At 33.5% G+C, this 22197-nt stretch overlaps 1 protein-coding gene across 1 annotated transcript; it reads left to right on the plus strand.

Annotated features, from left to right (window-relative positions):
* The first annotated feature begins 1573 nt into the window (after positions 1 to 1573).
* LOC148628908 (uncharacterized) lies at positions 1574 to 21781 on the plus strand. The gene is made up of 7 exons (XM_088564745.1): positions 1574 to 1814; positions 14655 to 14728; positions 15858 to 15962; positions 16900 to 17043; positions 17738 to 17834; positions 18811 to 18920; positions 21558 to 21781. The coding sequence occupies exons 2-7, from the start codon at positions 14668 to 14670 to the stop codon at positions 21641 to 21643; spliced, it is 603 nt and encodes a 200-aa protein (XP_088420871.1). The 5' UTR covers positions 1574 to 1814; positions 14655 to 14667; the 3' UTR covers positions 21644 to 21781.
* Positions 21782 to 22197: the final 416 nt, after the last annotated feature.

Consider the following 22197-nt stretch of genomic DNA (forward strand, 5'->3'; position numbering starts at 1 on the left):
TAAAAACTGCCATCGCTGAGGCGACCAATCATAATGCACGAAAAAGTCATATGCTAATCAGACTGGAATTATTTGGAGTTAAAAAGAAAACGCATATATTCATCGTGTTTTTTTAACTAAGAAAACAATATTACGCATACTTAAGTTTTTTTTCGGCTATTTGTAAGAACGAAATACATAACAATACAGATAGGTATACAAGAAATCGGAAGTCATGTACTGAAGATTTAAAAATTTGGTAAAGTGATTGACTTTTCACCGATTCTGTTTCGCTTTCGAAAATGGAGGGATTCCTCACTTATGATCAATGAATAAAGTCCAGGAACAATTGATTGATTGAAATGGCAAGAAATTAATAGTTGATTTATTTTCACCTTTTTAGTTGTTTGTTTGTTTGTTTGTTTGGGTTTTTTTTCATGCTTTATTTACACTTTATTTGTTCGTTTTGTTTTCGAAGTTACCATACAGAACTCCTTATGGCCTCTTTCTGAAGATGATAATACACAAGACGTATAATGAGGGATTGCACATTTTTTTCATCTATTTTTCTGACTTTTTGGACTGTACGTCCGTCCGTTTGTTCGCCATAGTCCAAGTTTAGATTAGAAAGGTTATTTCAGATGAAAAGGTTATAATTAAATATTTTTTACTGCACTTTTCTTACATCATTTACAATTTGTAGGGTTTATATAACCTGAAACCTCGACCTTATTAAAAAAAAATCAGTTGATTAAATCAGCCAAAGCTATTCATATATTACAAATGCAATACCGTGACGTACTTGGAAGACGCTTGTACGAGTTAAAACATAATTTACTTTGATGAAATTTCTGCGTGGGTGGTGATATTCATGGCACTATCTAGCTTAAATCTGTCAACATTATATGCAAAAGACAAAGTGTTATCAGAATATTAGCGGGTGGATTTAATGTATCATTTCTTGTCAGTGCTGAATATAAAACCGATATCAAGTACAGAGTATTAGAATTAAATAATCCTGATTAGCAGTGTACAAAGAAAAGGTCCATACTAAGGAGCTACTTAGTGGTATCTGCTCTGTCAAAATGAAATTCAGCACAAAAAATATGCTGAACAAATCCAGGGTTTAAAATAAACATTTTTTAATGGCGAACGACCAAAAATATATTTTTACAAACCCACATATTTATCCTTAAATACTATTTCTGTCAAAATGAAATTCAGCATAAAAATGAAGTTGATCGAATTCGATCAAGGTTTATAAAAAATATTGATAAGCGAGGTAAATGACAAAACAATACAGAGCACCCCTATTTCAAGACATACGATCGTTTCTTTCAAACCCACCAGTTAACAGGGATACGGGGAAAATGCAAAAAAAACCCTCTTAGTTCTAAAAGATTTCTTCCTAAATATTATCCCCTCTGTGCCTAGTAATCACTCAATACGTCTGCCCAGTCTGCTGAAACAAATCACTTTCTGATATCATTTCTACCCCGATATTTTTGCATCAATGTCAATACGAGATCGATAATTTTTACCTTCTGTAAAATAAATCTCATAGCAGAGAACGTCATTATATACAGGTGTATGCTTCTGTTTTTTATACCTCCAGACGAAAGGGAAAGATTTGATAGACGTTTCTAGATGACATAAAATATTAATGGTGATTTTAGTTTGAATCGGATGAATTATTCAGCCACGGCAGTACACCATCGAATCTGTAAAGAGAGATTTGTAATAAACTTAATCAGTTAATTGTAGGATGAAATCTGTGTGAATGACGGTACATTCAGGACATTTTGGGATGTGTATAAATCTGCGTAGATATTTGGGTAGGTACCTTAAAAAGGTTGTTTTAAGTTTGTTTTGTTGTGCATTGCAGTTCAATACCCTTTTCATATCTCACCTCAGAGAGTCTCACTCTTCCAAAACGTAGGTATATTGCTTTACAATTCGATTTCTTAAATTGCTTTGAAAATACTGGTTAGTAAGGAATAAAGGCTTGATAGGCAAGTTTATAGTAAGGTTGAATCATAAAAACAGCTATTGTAAAGTTAAATAATGACAGAGGAAAATAAAAATATTTGAATTATACCATGTAATATCAAATTTTAATACAAAATAATTTAAAACTTTACACTGGATGTAAATGTCTAGGTTTCACGAATTTCTCAGAAGTTTATTTTACCCCTTCTGTTGGTTTCTAAAATGAGATAGGTGTAACCTGAAAGAAGATGAAGTTGAATATACTGTATTGATGTTTTTAAAAAATAATTATGCCTTTTTCAGTACAGTTATGTAAATATAAATTTGTATGTATCTTTCTTAGACGTGAGCTATAAACAGACCAACATTTAGATCAACATTTAGGTTTTGTTAAAGATACGAAACTAGTAAAGGTCCTTGCTCAGTATTTCAAGTCAACTTCCTATCAGACTGAAATTGGGCTCTCAGTGCTTCTAAGGCCAAATGCTAATTCGGATTGATAACTATTATGAGGACTTAGTCCTCTCTCAATAACGACAGAATGCCGAAGCAATTTAAACGGATCAATTCAGAAATATCAAAATATAAATACATGGCCAAAACATACACAGTACGATCAATATACACAATGTCGAGAACAGAACAAAACGAAATCACATATATAGAAAAACTGAAGACAACGAAACTAAGACAGCGCACTAAAAACTAAGGCACTTGCGAAATAAACTCCAATCCCAGGCAGGAGTGACATTGTGTGTTCCGGAAGGGTTAAGAATGTCCTGCTCGGCCGCTGACATCCGTAACAATGCAAAGGAGTGAAAATATATGAAATATGCAAGAGTGTTAAACGTACAGTTATCACAACAAATGAGTATAATATGTAACTCTATCTTCCCTCTCGCTAGTGTGTGTGTGTGTATGTGTGTTATTTCCTTTGTATGTTTCTTCAAGTGGTTTGACTTGTTTAATATATATATATATATATATATATATATATATATATATATATATATATATATATATATATATATATATATTGATATATATATATATATATATATTGTTTAATATATATATATATATATATATCAATATATATATATCCTAGCTGGCTGAGTGGTCTAGGGCGCTGGACTTAGTGCAGGCGGTGTTGCGATAGATGTTATAAGAGTTCGAGTCTCGCGGAGGGAACGACCAAAAATTTGCTTCGCACATTTGACAGTTCCAACATCGTTTGGAATTTTTCAAATCCTTCTATAAGTTTACGTTATCTTCCCTGTATCAATTTGATCCGATGGAGCAGTGTAGCGAATAGAGTCGTCACATTCTGAGACGTTATATATATATATATATATAAGGGTCGGAAAAATTCCCAACGATGTTAGAACTGTCAAATTTGCGATGCAATTACATTGTCGTTCCCTCCGCGGGACTCGAACTCGTACCGCTGTAACATCTATGGCAACATCGCCTGCACAAAGTCCAGCGACCTAGACCACTATATATATATATATATATATATATATATTTATTTATTTATAGTAGTTTACCCTTTGGCGACTTGGTCATATTTATTCTCACAAATTGTTTAATGTGGTAAGATATGTCGGCTTCTTTATATAGATATTAAAAAGAAGCAATGTAGGTCTTAACTGACTCATTAAAGCAATTAAGTAAAAATATAAAAGCCATTTTCAGGACCTTACGGAATTTTTAAAGAACATAAAAGACAAACAAATCTCTGATGTTCGTAATTGAATGTTCTTCATTAACCTGAAGTTCATTGATTTGAGGGACTGGTCTTATCATTCCGTAAAACTATTGGAAACATTCTGATTAAACGGATTCTTGATTTTGAGATATACCTGCATCACGCAAAAGACTTAAATGATATTAAATATTAAGATTTGTACGTCTGGGTAGTTCACAGAGCGGTAACCGGTGTCCTCCTTTTGTGATCAATGTATCTACGTTCACATTTGTTCGCTTTGAGACATATCCATTATGAATAGATAAACAATTTATTAGTATTTGATCTAGCGTGCAGCACAGTGCCCGGTTTAATTAAGTAGATTACTCCGCGTAGACATTTTAATCAAAAAGGCTTAACCGAGAGAGAGAATGCATGAGACCACAATCAAATAGTTTTGACATGGAACCTAGCGATAATATGATTATTAGCGACTGCAATTAAACTAGTGTCGATCGGTCTGAAAAAAATTGTCTTCCCATTCCTGGGATATATAATGCGAAAGCTACGATCAAATTTTTACGAACAGAAAGCAGCAATGACATATGAGGTCAACATTTCGTATCATTGATAGCTATTTCTATAGGTTTTAAGATTTAACTAGATAGAAATTAATTTGGGTTTTTTTTTGTGTGTGTGTTTTTAGTTCAGCCTAAGATCGGATAAGGAGAAATGATATTATCCATGTCCATACTAAGTCGATTACCAATAAACGCACAACCAACTTACATAAAACATTGAGTCAAACGATTAGATAATTATTTTGTTAGTTTATTTGTCGATTTTTCTGTTTCGTTTTGCTTTGTTTTTTTTTTAGTTCCATTGATTGTCCCTGTTAGGTAATCGTAATGATGTACTAAATACTGTACTGTAATGTTCATAACTCTAGTCAGTACATATTCCATTGATATGCAGACATCGAATCTCCTTAATGGAAATCTGGCCTAGTTTCCCCAACGTCCCCCTCCCTAAAACGTAAAAAGAACATAATTAAGTAGCACTCCAGCTAAGGATCATGCAAAATGTGATTCATGGGTAAAAAGCCTACATATTTTTATTTTTGATATTTTGTTTGAAATGTCATAGTAAACAGAAATAAACATGTGGTTTTTGATATAACCCGTGCTCTTAGGAGACATAAATTATATAGAATGCACTGTAGATTTCAAAATTAAGGGAGATAACTCTGTAAATGGTGCTCAAATACAATAGAATCTACTGTATTTTCAATGTCGATTATCTTCTAAGAGCAGGCAGATTTGAATGAATAATTACACATTTCATAGTATAGACCCATAAAACAACTTAATTGCAAAAATAAAAACATGTAGCCTTTTTTGGGGTGTATCACATTTTTCAGATTTTGCATGATTCTTACAAAGACTGCTACTTAAAAACACAAATTATTTCAGTGTTGTCGTGATGACGTCGAAATGCATTATTTTGTTTCATTCTCTGCAATCGACTTCGTATTGATAAAAATCAAGCACAGGAAGTATGCGTGTCACAATTCCAAAGATCTAATTGTATGTTTACATTCGAATTAATTTCCTAAATAAAGTATGATTACCGTGCAGCTCCACACTACTGCGGAAATTAGAAACAAATTTTACCGAGTTTGGTGGGATTTTACCCGCCATGTCTAATAGAAACGGACAATCAACTGCAATAATGTTCTTATTACAGACGCCGTTTAACATTTTTTAGCATCTTGCCTCCTGTAACAAACAAGTTTGAGAATGAGACCATTGCTGTTTTAGTAACGTGAAATCTAACGTCGAGGAAAGGTGCCTTCAAAAATTGTTAAATGAAGAGACGAAATTGAGGAATGAATCCAGGAGACAGAAACTCCTAACATAAACTAACAACACAAACCTAGGTTAAAAAGGACATTGAAAGTAAATAAGCGGCCGAACTCCATGAGTCTAAGCATATGGACTGCGTACTGCTTTTCTAGAAACCCCTTAAATTGTAGAGTTACCGAAGTCACATCTCGTAATTTATTGAGGAAGAAACAATACTTGTATGAGATATGAAATATGTCTATTCGTTTAAAATGAACAGATCATATCGGTTAAACAGTTCAAGGTCGCTGCTGCAGGATTTTCAAGCGACGACTTCGATCTTTATATAAAATACTCCAGAAGTAAAAAAAAAAAGAACCACAGTACCAAAAGCCTATATGTGTCTCCATCAAGTTCTTATATGCGTTGAGAGTTGAAACTCCAAATATGTGGATGATGTTTAACCGATGAATTGAAAAATGATGCTACAAATGAAGAGGCATCGCATTCATTTGGCAATTATGCGATGAAGTCTAGGATGTCAATTCTGTCCTTTAATTCTAGGTCATTCTGTCAAATGCAACGAAGATCATCGCCGAAAGATAAAGATTTATCAATTCAAAAACAATACGCCATTTGAGTTAAGTTAAAAACAAATGTCACTAGATGTCATAGTTATAATATATTGATGATCTAATTAGGGTGAGTAAAATGTCAATGAATTATGAGGCACAGTTTGTTCTCACCGGAATGACGATTGCATATCGAAAATCACGTCGGACAGTCGATCAAATCGAACATTAAGAATAAAACATTTGTAGCTACGTCCTAACACAATTTTTGCTTTGGATTTGTCACGTCTTGCAAATTGTGATTCTTGTCACATAGTGCAATCATATCAAAAAGTGTGTCCATATAAAACCACTCATATAAATATTCAAATTTCGGTACGTTGTACACCTGTTTCAAGAAATAACCTCTCAACATTAGCATTAGAACCAAATATATACGAAGATCTATATGCGAAACTACAAAAGAGCAATACAAGGAAGTAAGCTTCAGTGGTTGGAGGCTTTTGAATTTAAAATACTGCAAATTCCGGTAAATTGTCTATCATATAAATCGGGTCAAGTCGGACTACTGGATTTTAATTGCTTTTTTTACAAGATATATATTCCAAGAGTACTCTTGCTTATAAATGTAATTAGACCTATTTTCTATTATCATCATAGTACGAAACTAAGGATTCGATGTTATTCAAATAATTTGCACCTACGTTTTGTGATTTCCCTAATTGACATTTAAGCTCCGTCATTTCCTTCAGCAAAAATGGGTAACAGGTATAAAGCCGGAGGCACTCAAATTACCGACTTCATACATAATAGATTAAGTTTCTTCCCAACCATTAATGATCATAAGAAATCATTACTTCATATATTTATTTTAGTAACATCTAATTGATATTTTGTTAACTGCAGCTGATGTGACTTTATAGATAATGATAGGCTGTAAATGAATCATTAAAGTTAATCAATATATAAGTTAGTATTCTATAATGTAAGGCTTAAGTACTCAGTAAAAACTCACCTGGACTGGTGCTGAGTGAAACTCTATATCAACAGCTATAAAATAAGTAGTCGGTTTCAGGGAAACACTCACATTCTTTTTGTAGAATTTATTGAAGGACACTCATGACGATATTTTTTCGCAACTTCATTTCTGATTATTTGTCCAAACCTTGGGCAATTTTTTAGTCATGTAACCTATTTTTAGATTTTGTTCAATATAATGGACATTAATTGCCATATGAGCATGAATTCTGTATGCTTACTGAATCCCACCAGATACGACCTAATTAGAGCTTTTGCTGGCTCACTGTTAGTATATTTTTGCTGTGTTTCAATTGATTTTTTTTTCATTGTATTTCGATAATTACCAGTATCGTGGTCCACTTGTGATATCATAGTCTTGTACAAGTTGGTCACTGTAAATCGGTCGATTCGAAGTCTTATTTGTACATGACTGTGCTTTTCATGATTACTGCTTCTATCGTAAGTTTAAAAAATTCTTTTCTCCTTCGAATCCCATAGAGGAAACGACCATGTATGCAGCTTCGAATTGATCCTGAAACGTTGCGATTTAAATAACAGTTATGTACAGTTATTTATTTGATAAGATTTCAAACTTCTTTCATTAAGACCAGAATATTTTCTCTTCTTTGTTGTCATCTTTTTTTTTTTTTCGTTTCCGAAATAAAAGAATAACGGAATCAAAACTAACACAACCTAAATGTATATGGGATGTATCAATACCCATTCCTGGGTACGAAGGCGAAATAATCGTATGGATCATAGATTTGGTTCAGCCCCTTAAACTTTCGCGGGCATTTTTAGCACCCCTTTATTTCAATCCGCTTTATGGGATCGTGGGACCCTACTAACCCCCTTGTACAAGCGAACTCCGTGTTGTTCATTTTTTTATGTTTTCATATTTTGGTTATTTCGTTTTGTTTGTTGTTTTGTTTTGTTTTGTTTCGTTTCCGCCTTCTTTACTTCTTTGTTCCTTGACTTCATAAATATTTCCCGTCGATTAATTAGCATTAATGTATTGGCGGTTACCAAACCTAACTATAAATAAATCTAAAAGAACCTCCCATTAATTTTCAGTGGAAACCCATTTATTTCAGTATTTATTGCTAAGTTATATCCTAAATAAATGAAAAGAAGTTAGATGAAATAATCCATTCAGCACCTATCCTACTTTCAGAGTAATTGTTTTCCGATAGATTTAATGAAGAACTGTTTGCAATTAGAACTAAATGATGCTTTGATCCAGACAAATAGAGTGTGTCATCCCTGTCCTCTAGTGTTTCGCTCTTGTTACGTTTTTTTTAATTTATGCGGTGTTTATAGAGATTTTCGTCTCGACGTTTATTCTATGCTTACGTTCCTTCTCATTATATTTAGGTTGGGAAGTTATCCCTCTTTTTCACATTCCGTCTAAAAAAACTACGGAATTAGAAATAATCCACTCCCAATCTAAAGCAGACTTTAGTGAGTAGAATAAGATAACAGTTGCTCAATAGAACCTATTGTGCTAACTGTGGGATACTGAATGAGCATCTTTTGTTCTACCATGCCCTACCTCGCTGAAGTGTTGATTGAGTATGCTCATTAACTTCACACAAAAGTGTCTAATGCTCAGTAGTGAAGAATTTTTCGATATTTTTTATTTGTTTTTTTCCCTTATATTATTGCTTTGTTTTTTTTTTTCTTGTTTTTTTCTTAGTTTTTCGTTTTTGGTTTATTGTTGTTTTTTAGTGTATAACGACAATTTTCTATGTTCTTAATGGTAAACCTTAAAAGAAAACAAAAGGAAGTTCGTGAAGAATATTTTTTTCTGACTTAAAAGGTTTAGTCTTAAAACGTCGGTGGCCAATGATTCACCTGTTGTGCCTACAGCGATATATTCTGAAGCAATGAAACGTTTTCAAAACAAAACAGCATTCTGTCGATACAATATACAGATCGAAAGGTTACTTAGTCGTTCGCCATTTAATATCAGCAAGTTAAGATGTTTTAAGACTAATTATTTGCTGAAGTATCGACAATCGATAGTGTGATCGATGATATCGGGAATAAACGCATCCGGCGTTTTCATTTTAATAATAGTGGACATCCAGGTTTCGTGTCAAACCTTCAGTAATGATACGATACTTCATTATTGCAAAATTGGGCCTATTGACTGTGTTAACGTTTATGCGGAAATAATAAAGCTCATTATAAACTACGTCCCAACAGAGACTAACAGTTTTCACTAAAAATAAAACTACTCTTAGCAAGGTATATCTTTCAGGCTACCTGGAGACGAAACTCCAATCAATCAATGCCCATTTAAGCTTACTTTAATTCCAGAAAACTCGTCGGCTGGAACTAGAAATGCGGATATATAAAGGTGGAAAACGACTTTAACAAAAGCTTAAGGGACTACACAAAATTATGACACGTGCAAACTTGCCAACTTACTGACTACTGGTAATCGAGATTTATCTGAAAACGGAAACCTTTCTTGCGTTAAATTTATTAATATACATTCTACTTTTTTTTTGGGGGGGGGAGGGGGGCATGGTTATTCTTGCTATTTTCCAGATAAGATAAAGTTTCTACAACACAATTTTACAAGGTTTGGCCAATATGACAGAGGTTTAGGTATTTATAAGCAGTAGAGTCAATACTGTAGACTTTTTAAGACTTTCTACCATGATAAAAGTATACTTTTTACTTATATGTGTTATTGTCAGTATAGATAAATTTAAATGAACGTTAATCTATACCAATTTTCTAGCCTTGGTTCCATATTCACATTTCATTTTATCAACATCCTGCTTTCAAATTCTATTTTCATTAATTAAAAAACTGAATTAGATATTTTAGATTTTTTGCACAGGAAAATGGATGTTTTTCTAGGAAATTTGTTAAAAAAATAATTTCGAAATAAGTAATACATCCAGTTAATCAGATATAAGTCACATGTTTGAACCTTGCTCTCTCCATCATTTTGTTGAGATAATTCAAACGATAACCAGCCCCATAGGCACTGGAAGTCGCAAAACACAAGTTCAGTATAGTATCATGGTTGTCTTTGACCTCCAAACTTTAGTAATCTGTTACAGGTTCAGTATATATTTGTAGCGTCTTAGCTTGCTATCTCTGTTTAATTTGTTATAAGTACTTCTTGGAGGTATTGTATTTTGTGAATCTCGATTTTCCTATGTATTTTGTTTTACTGCTGCTGATGAGAGGTTAAATCCAATGAATAAAAACACATTCACAGCAAACCGATATTTGTAACATCTTTTTATATTGAAATTTTTATATAGCTGGTGATTGTTCAAAGGTCACCGAGAGCCAAGTAGTCGATCTTTTCATACTTGATGTACCCCCGTGCAGGTCCAGGTGTCAAAAGAATAGTCCTGCAGCAGCGCTAAGCTTGTCGTAAAAGGTGACTAAATAGTGCTCAGAAACCTAGCCGGGGGCTAAGCGTTCTGCCCACAGAGCAACTGGGATGTGTGCCCCAGGTGATGGAATGGGGTACCCCTGGCGTGTGACATGCTGGGGCTGTCAGGCTATAATACGGAAAACCTGACGCAAACCATAGTGGTGCACCGTGTTGAGAAAGATGCCACGTTCCTCGCACGTTAAAGCCTGCTGTGGTATTCGATAGGAGTAGGAACCTTTGCGCTCCGCCACAGGCGGCTAAATTGCCCGGCCCTACTCCATCCCTCCCTTTTATCTTGTGGCAATCAAAATTCGTCAACCCTATTATCCTTGTTTCCCTTCCCTTTTTCATTTCATTATCATCAATCCATGTTCATTTTATCATCCCTTTCATGTTCATCGCCTGAATATAGATGAAATATTGCTGCTCGGGCGTTAAACCCCAACAATCAATCTATCAACCATATTTGATGTATAGAAATTGTATACGAAAAAAAAAATGAATAAAAATCCCTAACTTATCGAGGTTGCATTTCTTATATAGCACTCTTCAGAACTTCTCGGTGCTGCATTTGGCTTTTTATTTCGTTTTGTTATGAGTACTTCTTGTAGACTATTTTTGACAGACTTACTGCCCTTGAAATGTCCATTTTCAATGTATTTCAATGAAATTAAAACTCAATACACCAATCTGACATGGAAAATATTGTCTTTTTTCCTTGATTCTGATGGTGCAAATAGTCTAATTACACTATCAAAATGATGGGTTTTTCATATCATGTTTCACCCACTACCTGATTCTTACAGAGACTGATACTTAATTTATAATTTGTACTTACATATGATTTGCATTTTCGCATTATTAGACACATTGATATGATACTGCATTGAGATCATGCTTTGCTTCCAAACCTAAACACCTGTTTACGGGTTAGTTTAAACATATTTTAATTAAGTAATTTGCATATTTTAACGGGATTCAGAAACAAGACTTAAAATCTTACATCAATCCGTCTCCTGAAAATCATGAATAATAATTATATCATTGATATATAGCATAGCTCAAGGAAGTAGTGCTCTAGTGCTCATAGCATGCATTTGGTGAGTTTGGTGCAAAGTGGAGAGGTTGATATATTTACTCAGGTCATAAGGAATTTTCAAAATTATTCAAAAGAAGTAAATCTAGGTTGTTAATTTGAAGCGTTTGCTCTGTATAAAATAGTTTTGAACTTTGGTCAACATTTCAACGTTATACTCATCAGACATCTCATCTGATCCACATAAGAGAATATTTGAAGTCAGTTGATCAGGAAGTTGAAGTGCTGAATATGTTGTGTTCACTGTTTAGATACAGAATTGCATTGTAGTTACCCTAGCAACTTTAAGCTTGCTATGGTTTCGTAGTGTTGTATAGTGGTTATCTGTTTTTTTAATTTCAAACTTACACACTTAAATGTTAGCCTCGATAACGCAGACTATTTGTTACGATCAGAGAAATTTGTTTTTATTACAAGACCAAGTAGAACTGAGTAATTATCATTTTACAACAAGAGTACAGGATAAATATCAAATTATGACACTTAAAATTTGTTTTTTTTTAATATTAAAAACAGTATTCTCATGAAAAATAATGCTTCAGTAAAGGGTCTATTTCGTGAAATCAAAATACAAGTGAGAGTAGAAAAAGTCTACTCTTAGTTCGACCTATTTTGGTGTAGCAAAGTTCGATACGTGCTTTTTTTCTAAAATGCACTAAAAATGATTTTTGACCAAAAGTAAGATTGAAACTCTTTGTCTATTTAAAAAACAGTCACAAAAATTAAGGTTTACTATAGAAGCCTATAAGGCAAAGAATACAAGACTGAGACCTTTAGCACCTTGGACGGTCCTATGTAGTCTTACGCACCGTGCTTGATGTTAATCTTGTAGTGTGAATATATTTTGCATCTAAACTTAATGTAGGTTCGACATTGTGCTTTGGGTATCATTGTCTACCAAACTTCAACAGTTTGTCTCTGGAATAACGTATTTGTGTGGTTACCTATTAAAAACACTTGGTACTAAGTTGGGGTTACTGACGTGTATCTCTTTTACCTGAAATGAGAAGTTAATTTCACATCGATCTAATTTCGTTATTAAGGAGATAATAATACAAGTTAAGACGAAATATTGGCTTTGTATTAAATTTAGGCCACAATTTTGTAATATCATGTGGTAATGAGTGGAGTTATGTTGTTGATAGTGAGGCAATCAATATCAATATCATAATTATACGGATTGATCGGAAATCATTCATTTTCTTATCAAATAATTCACATACTATCACGGAGAAATGCCCTGATGAGGTTCAAGAATTTAATTACTTACAAATGAAACCATCGAAGCATTTCTTAAAATCAGAACATGAAACATATTTCCATTAACAAAGCTTATTACTACAAATATTTCGAAAGAAAAAAAAACTTAACATATAATCTACTGGTTAATCTTGTGTTAAATACATTGTCAGTCACGTAAATTCTCTTATACAATGCAGGACCATGAAAAAAAACATGTTTTTGCCTCGTCGGTATGTGACTAATGGAAACGAGTGATACCACAAGTTACCCTTGTTGGTTGTGAAATTCTTATTTTAGTGGTTTGGTCTTAGAGTTCGCAATCATTTTTTCTGGATCTATGGATCAGAACGTGGAATTAATGGTCAGTTCTAGCAATGATCTTGGAAAATAACGCGACGTTTTTAAAATAATTAGATATAATATCAACAAATATACTAATAATCAGTTAAGTTTAACGAAAGGGGGTTAACATTTTTATCATGCCATTTCGATTCTGTGCATGTACTGATAAGAGTGGCAAGAGTTTATTTTGATAAAACATTTTCCAGTACATCTTATTGTCAACATATTCATATGTCATGTCGGATTTTGTTACTATCATTTTACAATAGAGAAAATTGTTTGATTTTCAAATGAGCTAGGACCAAATATATTGGTTCTACCTCATCTGAAAATTGCTTAGTAGTATCCTACATCTGTCCATTTCAAAGTTCTGTCCTTGCTGTGTTTTTATTGACATCACCACGTCCTGAGTTTTCTAATTTACCGAATTTCGTAATAACCATTTCTTTTTGCATCTGAACTTTCTATTGTGAGCAATTGTTAACTATACTAGAGAATTCTGCTTTCAAACATGATCCAAGCCAACAAATAAAAATCAAACGATTGTACAAAATCTACTGTTAATTGTTTCCAGAAAATCCCAGAACCATGTCTCGTTTTCTTTAATATTCATTGTTGGTCTTGTTTTATTAAAACCTGTGAAATCAGTCCTAAATGTATAATAATTGATAAAACATCCAGATATCACGCAACCATTTTCCAAAGATAGATACCGTGATTAGCTCAACTTAGGGCAGATCTATGTATAATTTAGTTACTTTAAATCTGTGACGTAAACTGGTTAAGCTCCTTTCAACGTCTTTGAGGCAGTCTTTATACAAAGCAGTATTCCACCAATAATGGCTAAACCAATCTGTCGCACATTAAAAAAAATGGAATTAAGCTAATTTATTTTCCATCACATATAGACACTGACTCCGGTTAACAATCGATATCAAACATGCATGATATTCAATGCGTTTGTTTTAACTGATTTTTTGTACCGCGCCATTTCGTGAATGACTGATCGAATGTTGTATAATGTTGCTTTCAAGATCGTTGTCATTGCGGGATTGTCTTCCATGGTTTTTGACTGAATCCTGAACTCCGTGTTGTTTAATGATGTGGAAATTCATTAAGGGTGTGACCTGAAATCAAAGTCTTTATTACTACATTGATTTCTAATTATACCCAATGTGTCCCCCATCATATTTCTATCAACGTTATTACATCTGTAGGTAATTAATGCCGTCTGTTTGCAGGTTGCTAATTATTCCTGAGTAATTATGACTTATTGTTGTCCTTACCAGTTGCAATTTGTGTATATTGAATTGTTGTACTCGATTAGCGACTTATTGTGTGTCCTTACACCCGTTTGTATTCAGGGATTATTAGTTGAGGACAGTGAGGTGTTTGTCATAGTAGTTTAATATGAAAGTTTCAGTTTTATGTTGATTTAACATGAAAGTTTTATAAGATTTGGTTTGATTTTCAGTAGTGAATGACTGATGCCAAACAAGAATGTATTTACTGTGTTAATCCTTTTGGGAACATGGATTATAGCCCATGGTAAGATATATAATATCAGTTTCAAAATCATTTGGTAAATTATATATACACGTATGGAATTCACATTACAGCGCATCTGTGACTTCTTTTTGACATTGAATCGTTTATCAGTGAATTTTACTTAACATTTACACCTTCGTTACAATGTAGCGTTTCTCTAACCTCAATAGTTAAATACGGTACTCTCTGCACGGGCTTTAGCGTGTTCTGTACATAGAACTGGAAATAGTTCCCGTCATTTGGCTCAACTATTAATGTGAGACTGCTCTTTCTATATAATTTCTTAAAATAAAAAAAAAAAAATACAACTTAAATTCAAATTGTCCCAACCTTCGTTACTAAAAAAAACATGAGTTAGCGAGATGTTTAAATTTGCTGGAGCATCAGTGTCATAATTACAACTGGCCAAATGCCAGCAGATAACACAAGTACAATGATTTTAAACTATCTGGACCAGTACCAAAACTGCATTTTTTAATAGTATTTAAATTTCGGTTATTAGTTGTCTTTAGAAAATAAAACTGAATTACATGCAATAATCATCGACGAAGTATTCTAAATATCATAATCAATATAAGGCGTTTATGAACATCACGAAACTGATCAAAGCAAAATGGCCTTGCTTCGTGTAACGAAGTGAGACAAATAATTATCTTTATTTTGTTAATAGTAAGGGGACAATCATTTAATTTTGGTGGAGAGGCTGGCAAATTTTGTAGGTTCCGAAAATTAATTTTCAACCACATCGGGTCAAGATTATTTATTTTCATTTCACTGTATGGGATATCTGGACAAGGATCAGAAAAATTATTTATTTTGTAGGAGGTGTAGGCATGATTATTTATTTTCGACTTTTTCAGGGCCAGAATATTTATTTCCAAAACTGTCAGACCCCTTTCACAATCAAATGGTCGTACCGTAATGCCCAGTGAAGATACTGTTCAAATTACACGGGTTATCATTTATAGAAAAAAACGGTGTTGCTTATTTTGGATATCTTATTCTATTCTACCTAAATCAAACCTAATTCCTTTAAAAAATTGGTGTACAAAAACTTTATTGCGATATTTTATCCAAGTGAACACTGAAATATATACGTTCACTGATTCAGGTAATATTTGCATTTTAGCCAACATAGATAAAGATTTGGATAAATTAGAAAATGGTGCTGAACACATGATGCATGTTTATAATAAATGTAAAGATGGACGAACAGGCAGAAATTGCAGTTCTGGTAAGTAGGAACGGAGTAAGTGTATCCCTTCATCACTAATTCAATTTCTGAAGTGACACGTTTTCTGATTGGATGGGAAATTTCGTCTATCAATTGATAGACAAAACTTAGTTAGATTTTGACACTTATATCAAATGATAGGAATGACTGTTATATTTTTCTGTCTATTTGAAATAACATCAAGGTTTGTGGTCCCGCTTGAAAATAACCTTCTTCGCAATTGACTTATTGTTCACCATGTGATTGAGGCGATTGAGGAAATATATACTGAATGGTGCTGATAGTACTGGATAAAATTCTTTTCAGCATGTCAAAAAAATCCCCTCCATTTTACTATGTCATATTTACATTTTAGCACAACATCCACTTACACTACAGGGTGATCAAATGGCACCATTTTAAAGCCATTTGTGCAATTTATGTGGAAAAGAGATGTCGCTGGCCTTTACGCTCTTTATCTTTACAATGACAATTTCGTGACAAATAAACTTATAGAAAGACTTTAATAATACCCTAATGGGAAGATAGACATATGAAATCAACACGATTTATATTCATCAGAATCATTGTCGCGCCAAGAACAGTTGTCTTGGAGATTTTTTTTATCAATTGAATTTGAAATAATTGAAAAATATTCCATAACTGTTTTAGCGTCCTTCGTTATCGAGCCACTTTGCATACAAGTAGGTACATAAGCGTGAGCTCAAACACAGGCGTTGAATTGAAAACTTTGGAATATTTTCGCACGAATTAAAACCAGTCTTTGTCATCTCTTAAAAATAGAATATTCGACAAAGTGAATAATAATTCAAATTTTGTACGTATGTCAGAAAATATTTTATGTTACTACAATTTCATAACAATTAAGAAAATATTGGTAAGAATAATTTTTCGTAGGAGTGTACTTTAAATCTTTCCTTCTTTTCTTATTCTACAGTATGTCCAGTTGGAACGTACGGAGACGACTGTGCCTTGAACTGTAGTGTACATTGTGTGTATGGTATTTGTGATAAGTACTATGGAAACTGTTCCCATGGCTGTCAATATGGCTGGAATGGAGAATTCTGTGATGAAGATATTTGTAAGTTAGCACCGCCTTTTATCAATATAACTGTATCAAATTCATGTACGATCGCATTACCCTGCTGGATATTAAACCTCGAGATCATTCGCCAATGACAACTAGAACAGCTGATTGGAATCATCACGTTAAAAATGTATTCGTGATAATCCATACCAATGTTTTTGAATTATGTACATTTGAAATAAAAACAAACTGACCACGGGAAAAATACTTTGAGAGTCGTATAGAAATAATAATTGATAATAAAAGATAAATCATTGGCTGTAGTCCCATTTATATTTCTTGGATAAAGCGGATTCGGGCCATAATCTGACGGTTCGTGAACCCTACAGGTATAGTATTCAATTGAAAGGATAATTTGCCCTATGGTTCGCATGTCAGAAAGTGACAGTTGTGCGGAAAACGAAATTTTGTTTTTAAAGTAGCTGTCTTAATAAGAATCAGACAGACGGTGATACATGCGTGTCAGAAACCTACCAGATTTACTTTAATATCTTATTCAGAAACAGTTGCAAACTATATAACCAAACTTAGTTTGTCATTCGGTTGGTGCTTAAATACTGCTTAAAATTATGTTAGACAACCTGAGAAGTTCGATATAAACGTACACACCAATCTTAAACTGCAGAGCTGTTTTTCTCTCTCAAAATTAAGAAACAGTTAAACTGAATATATTAACATTATATTTCAGTGACACCAGAAGAACTTAAAGAACAGGCAATAATAATGTTTTTCCAATTTATAGCTGCTATAATGGGTTTCTACTTGTTACAGATTGCTGTTATCAAGTAGGTTCAGCTGACGTTTTTGTTTATCAGTTTAAATTCATTAATGCATGGGACAGCGATTACATGATATTTATTCAAGCGGCTTTAAGTTATTGTATTCCGAGTTGGTGATCATAGTTCTGTTATCATACGAAGGCGTAAATTAGTTTACGCAGTTTCATGACAATTGTTCTATGATTCTATGTATACATCGTACAAAGTTGATGTACACAGGAAAAATTGCAACATTTGTTTTTCATGTTTCTCAAACATATGAAAAATATGTTTTTCATATGTTAAGGACCACCATGACAAACATATGAAAAAACTTGTTTTCAATTAAAATATAAATATATGATACTCTTTCATTAAAATATCAATAGGTTAACAAATGTTTCCCAGATGACTTCAATCATTAAAGGCATATGCTTTAATTTTAATTTTCATGAGTTTTAATAGCAATAAATAGATAAATATCCAAACCGGTCCTAAACATGTTTCCATGTTTTGGAACATTTGAAAACATATTTCGCAGTACTCGTCACCCTGTTAGCGCGGACGTGCAAATTTATTCATACAATTCTCTGTCAGACCAATAAAATGTCGTTTACATGTACAAAATGAAATATACTGGTTATGTTAATTAGACTCCGCCTAAATACTTCAATAATAATTCAAATGACAGTCAGACTTGTTCATCTCTAATTATGATCTAAGTACAGATGGTATCAAATCCTTTTCTGATAGGTGTGGATGTTGAATGTAGCTTGGCTGAAAAGTATACACAGAAACCCCCCTATCACTTGGATTGAACTGAGGTACTCCATCCTCTTGCAAAACACCTACTGCACTGCTCGTTAATGTTTTAAATGAGGTAATTTTGTACCAGACTGTAAAAGTCACACATAACAGTACTGTAAACGATTGCTAATTTTAGCGGACTCTGTCACGTGAACAAATTCCCGGAAAATCAATGCACTATTGACTTATTTTTCAGGTATCGTTCGTTAAACATTGGTTGCTGTTGTTGCTGTAAATATTGTCCTTGCAATAAGAAGAAACGAGAAAGAAAACGGAGATTGAAACAAAAATTACAAGAAAGAAGAGGTGTGTTGTCAAATTCATACATAGATTTTCTGCTAATTATACGATGAACTTTAAGCTATTTTAGAAAAAGTGCTTCATGCATTTGTTTTAGATTAGGTTCTATAATTGAATATCCAAGTCATTACATGGGGTTTCCACTCAAATTGCAAAGTTGCTATGTCGTTTCTTGAAGATGGCAAGTCGAAAATCGCCTCTAAAAAGTCTGGAGGTCGCAGGTCGTTTTTGACTTTTCATATTACTTCATTGTACCCTTAAATGCAAGCAAAAGTTTGAAAAGATATGTAGAGTAGGGCCTCATTTCTTGTAATCGCAATTCCTAGAAACCTCTCAAAAGACTTTGATATAGCTTTGTTGAGGAAGGGAAGGTACCAGAAATATGAGCAGAAGATATTGAAAAAAAAAAAAATTATGGAATATAATTGATGGGCCAGTGCAAGGGGAGACTGATATTCAAACTCACAACTTTAAAACACAGGATCTTGAGTTCATAAGTTAGATTCATTAACATGGCAAAAAAAGTACTAAATCTTTTTTAACGATTTTTTTTTACAATTTACTATCCATGGCCATAAATCAACATTTAAGTACAATGTTTGCCCATTTAACAACGGTTAGGTCTTTAACAACATTTATTTATTATACACATGACATTAGGATTTTTTTCTTGAAAAAAAAGAACCAAATAAATGAACAACCAAACACCACGAATCAGTGTTCTTTCATGCAGCCCCGTGCAGGTCCAAGTGTCAACAGAATAGGCCTGAAGCAGCGCTAAGCTTGTCGTAAAATACGACTTAATAGTGATCAGAAACCTAGCCGGGGGCTAGGCGCTATGCCCACAGAGCAACTGGGATGTGTGCCCCAAGTGGTGGAATGGGGTACCCCTGGCATGTTACATGCTGGGGTTGTCAGGCTATAATACGGACAACCTGACGGCAAACCATATAGTGGTGCACCGTGTTGGGAAAGATGCCACGTTCCTCGCACGTTAAAGAAGCTTGCTGTGGTATTCGATAGGAGTAGGAACCTTTGCGCTTCGCCATAGGAGGCTAAATTGCCCGACCCTACCCATCCCTTCCTTTTATCTTGTGGCAATGAAAATTTGTCTACCCTATTATCCTTGTGTCCCGTCCCTTTTTTTTCATTTCGTCATCATTATTTCATTATTTTTATCATCCCTTTCATGTTCATCGCCTGAATATAGCGGAAATATTGCTGCTCGGGTGTTAAACCCCAACAATCAATCAATCAATCTTTCATGCAAACGTGTTTTAAATAATTCGATAAATCAAAAAAAAAATATTTTAGTTGACAGAAAATCATATTTTGACGCTTCATATTTTCTTAATTTGTGATTTTTCTAAATATTAAAAAAAACGTAGATAACACGCTCATATTCTATACGCACCTTTATATTAAGCACTTAAGTCTCAAAAAGAGATCTCTTACAAAAGAATATTAAAGTGTGAAAATAAATTTATTACAGCTTTTTCATGTTTCAACACTTAAAAGAAATCAGGAAGCATAAATCAATTTTAACTTACTGCCCCCTCACGTAAAAGTGTTCTGTCCAACGGATATAATTATGTAAAAATCGATCCAACTGAAGCTTTCATGGTTAACAATAGTACATCTATGCAAGTTTGAATGAAACCCGACAAAAATGAAGACTGTGTTTATGCCTCATCATAGTGACGTCAGGCATCATAAGACGGTCGAAGCGTCTGGTGGATTTACGGAGGAACCTGTCAAAACATTATACATGTATTACCCCTAGGTGCAAATTCAGAGCGTGGGGTACATTGTATAATTATAACCTGGGAGCCCGGGGAATATTTTCATTCCACAAGTTTCTCTAACAGATATTTTTAGCGATCCTAGGGTCGCTTATGATAATGAACATGGAACCAGATTAGGTATAATTATTACAATTCCATTTGGGTTAGTTTGACATGATAAAAGAAAACACCTTGATTAAGTTGCTTATGTAGAAGTTTATCTATCTTTCTGAATTGTCAACAACAACAATCTATACTCTCATAAACCACATCTTTCATACAGACACGCATAACATATATGCAATGCATACATCTATTCACAAATATGTTACACATTTACAATAGAAAAGGAGTAATTCGGGAGGACTCCTGGTATTTAAGGTGGGTTGCCTACCGACATCTTCAAATGTTTTTTTTCTGAAATAACCATGGAAAATAGATCTACCAGTTACATTTTTCTCATGTTCTTCCCGGCTATAACAAATATCTCGACATTAGTCCGCCAAATGGTGAAAATGTTTATCATGGTACTGATAGTACTCACGAAGAGCACCTAAAAACAGAACAAAAACAAAACAAAACTGAGTACCTGCTTGTAGATGGTGTGGCTTTCATAGATGTTGTTTTCAAATAACTACATTCGGTAGAGAAGATGTCTGAAATGATCAATTCTAAAGTGAAGGTTCTTCTTCTTCCTGTAAAGTTTATCCCTCAGATGTCTGAGTATTGTCGAACTCTTATATATATACCAAAAGTACGTTTCGAGAATGCAAAAATATTATATAAAAGGTTTAATGCATTACTGTGTCACTGTAAAACGCAATTCTATAATAACCTTTTCATACTTTTTTATTTCCAGATGCCGCCTTTGTAGTAGAACTTGAACCTCTCCAACTTCAATGTAGCAACAAATGCGTAAAGAAGCAAATAGTCCATGTAGTGTGACGAACAAGTGTGATATATTAGAGTGTGACTCCTTTCTGTACACAGTGATTGACAAGTGTACTTAACGCTCCTATGCAATGTTAAACATGTCTTTGTATGAAATACTCAAGTTTTTTATAATAAAATGTTTTTGTTTTATCTGTGACTATTGCGATTTTTAACAGTGCCGGAGATGTACAGCTAAATTCCGCTTTACCTTTTAAATATGGCTTCTTATTGCTTTTTTATTTGTTCACATGACCCGAAAGGTCCTGTGAGCTATTGCCATTACTATGTGTTGTCGTCGTCCATAAACTTTTTCAAACATCTTCTCCTCTGAAACTACTGGACAGGTTTCAACCAAAACTTTCCTTTTAGTTATCTTTAACAATCCGTGTGTGGGATTTTTTATCTGGCGAAAAAACATGACTGACGTTACTAAAAATAGACCATATTGGTAAGGTAAGATTGGATTTTTGCATATAAATCCAAAATTTTTGGGATGTAATTAAAATCATGCAGAGGCAAAATTTATCAGCATGTTGAGATGGACCTACCCTGAAATTTTCAGAAAA

This window comes from Perna viridis, chromosome 1 (genome assembly GCF_037379345.1).
Source record: "Perna viridis isolate PV_CMFRI_1.1 ecotype Kerala chromosome 1, ASM3737934v1, whole genome shotgun sequence".
Lineage (NCBI taxonomy): Eukaryota > Metazoa > Mollusca > Bivalvia > Mytilida > Mytilidae > Perna > Perna viridis.

Bases quoted from the DNA above. Each gene is read 5' to 3' on its own strand.
- LOC148628908 (XM_088564745.1), top strand. From the start codon at position 14,668: ATGCCAAACAAGAATGTATTTACTGTGTTAATCCTTTTGGGAACATGG. The intron at 15,963-16,899 runs GTAAGTAGGAAC...CTTATTCTACAG, and splicing joins AGGCAGAAATTGCAGTTCTG to TATGTCCAGTTGGAACGTAC. The intron at 17,835-18,810 runs GTAGGTTCAGCT...CTTATTTTTCAG, and splicing joins TTACAGATTGCTGTTATCAA to GTATCGTTCGTTAAACATTG.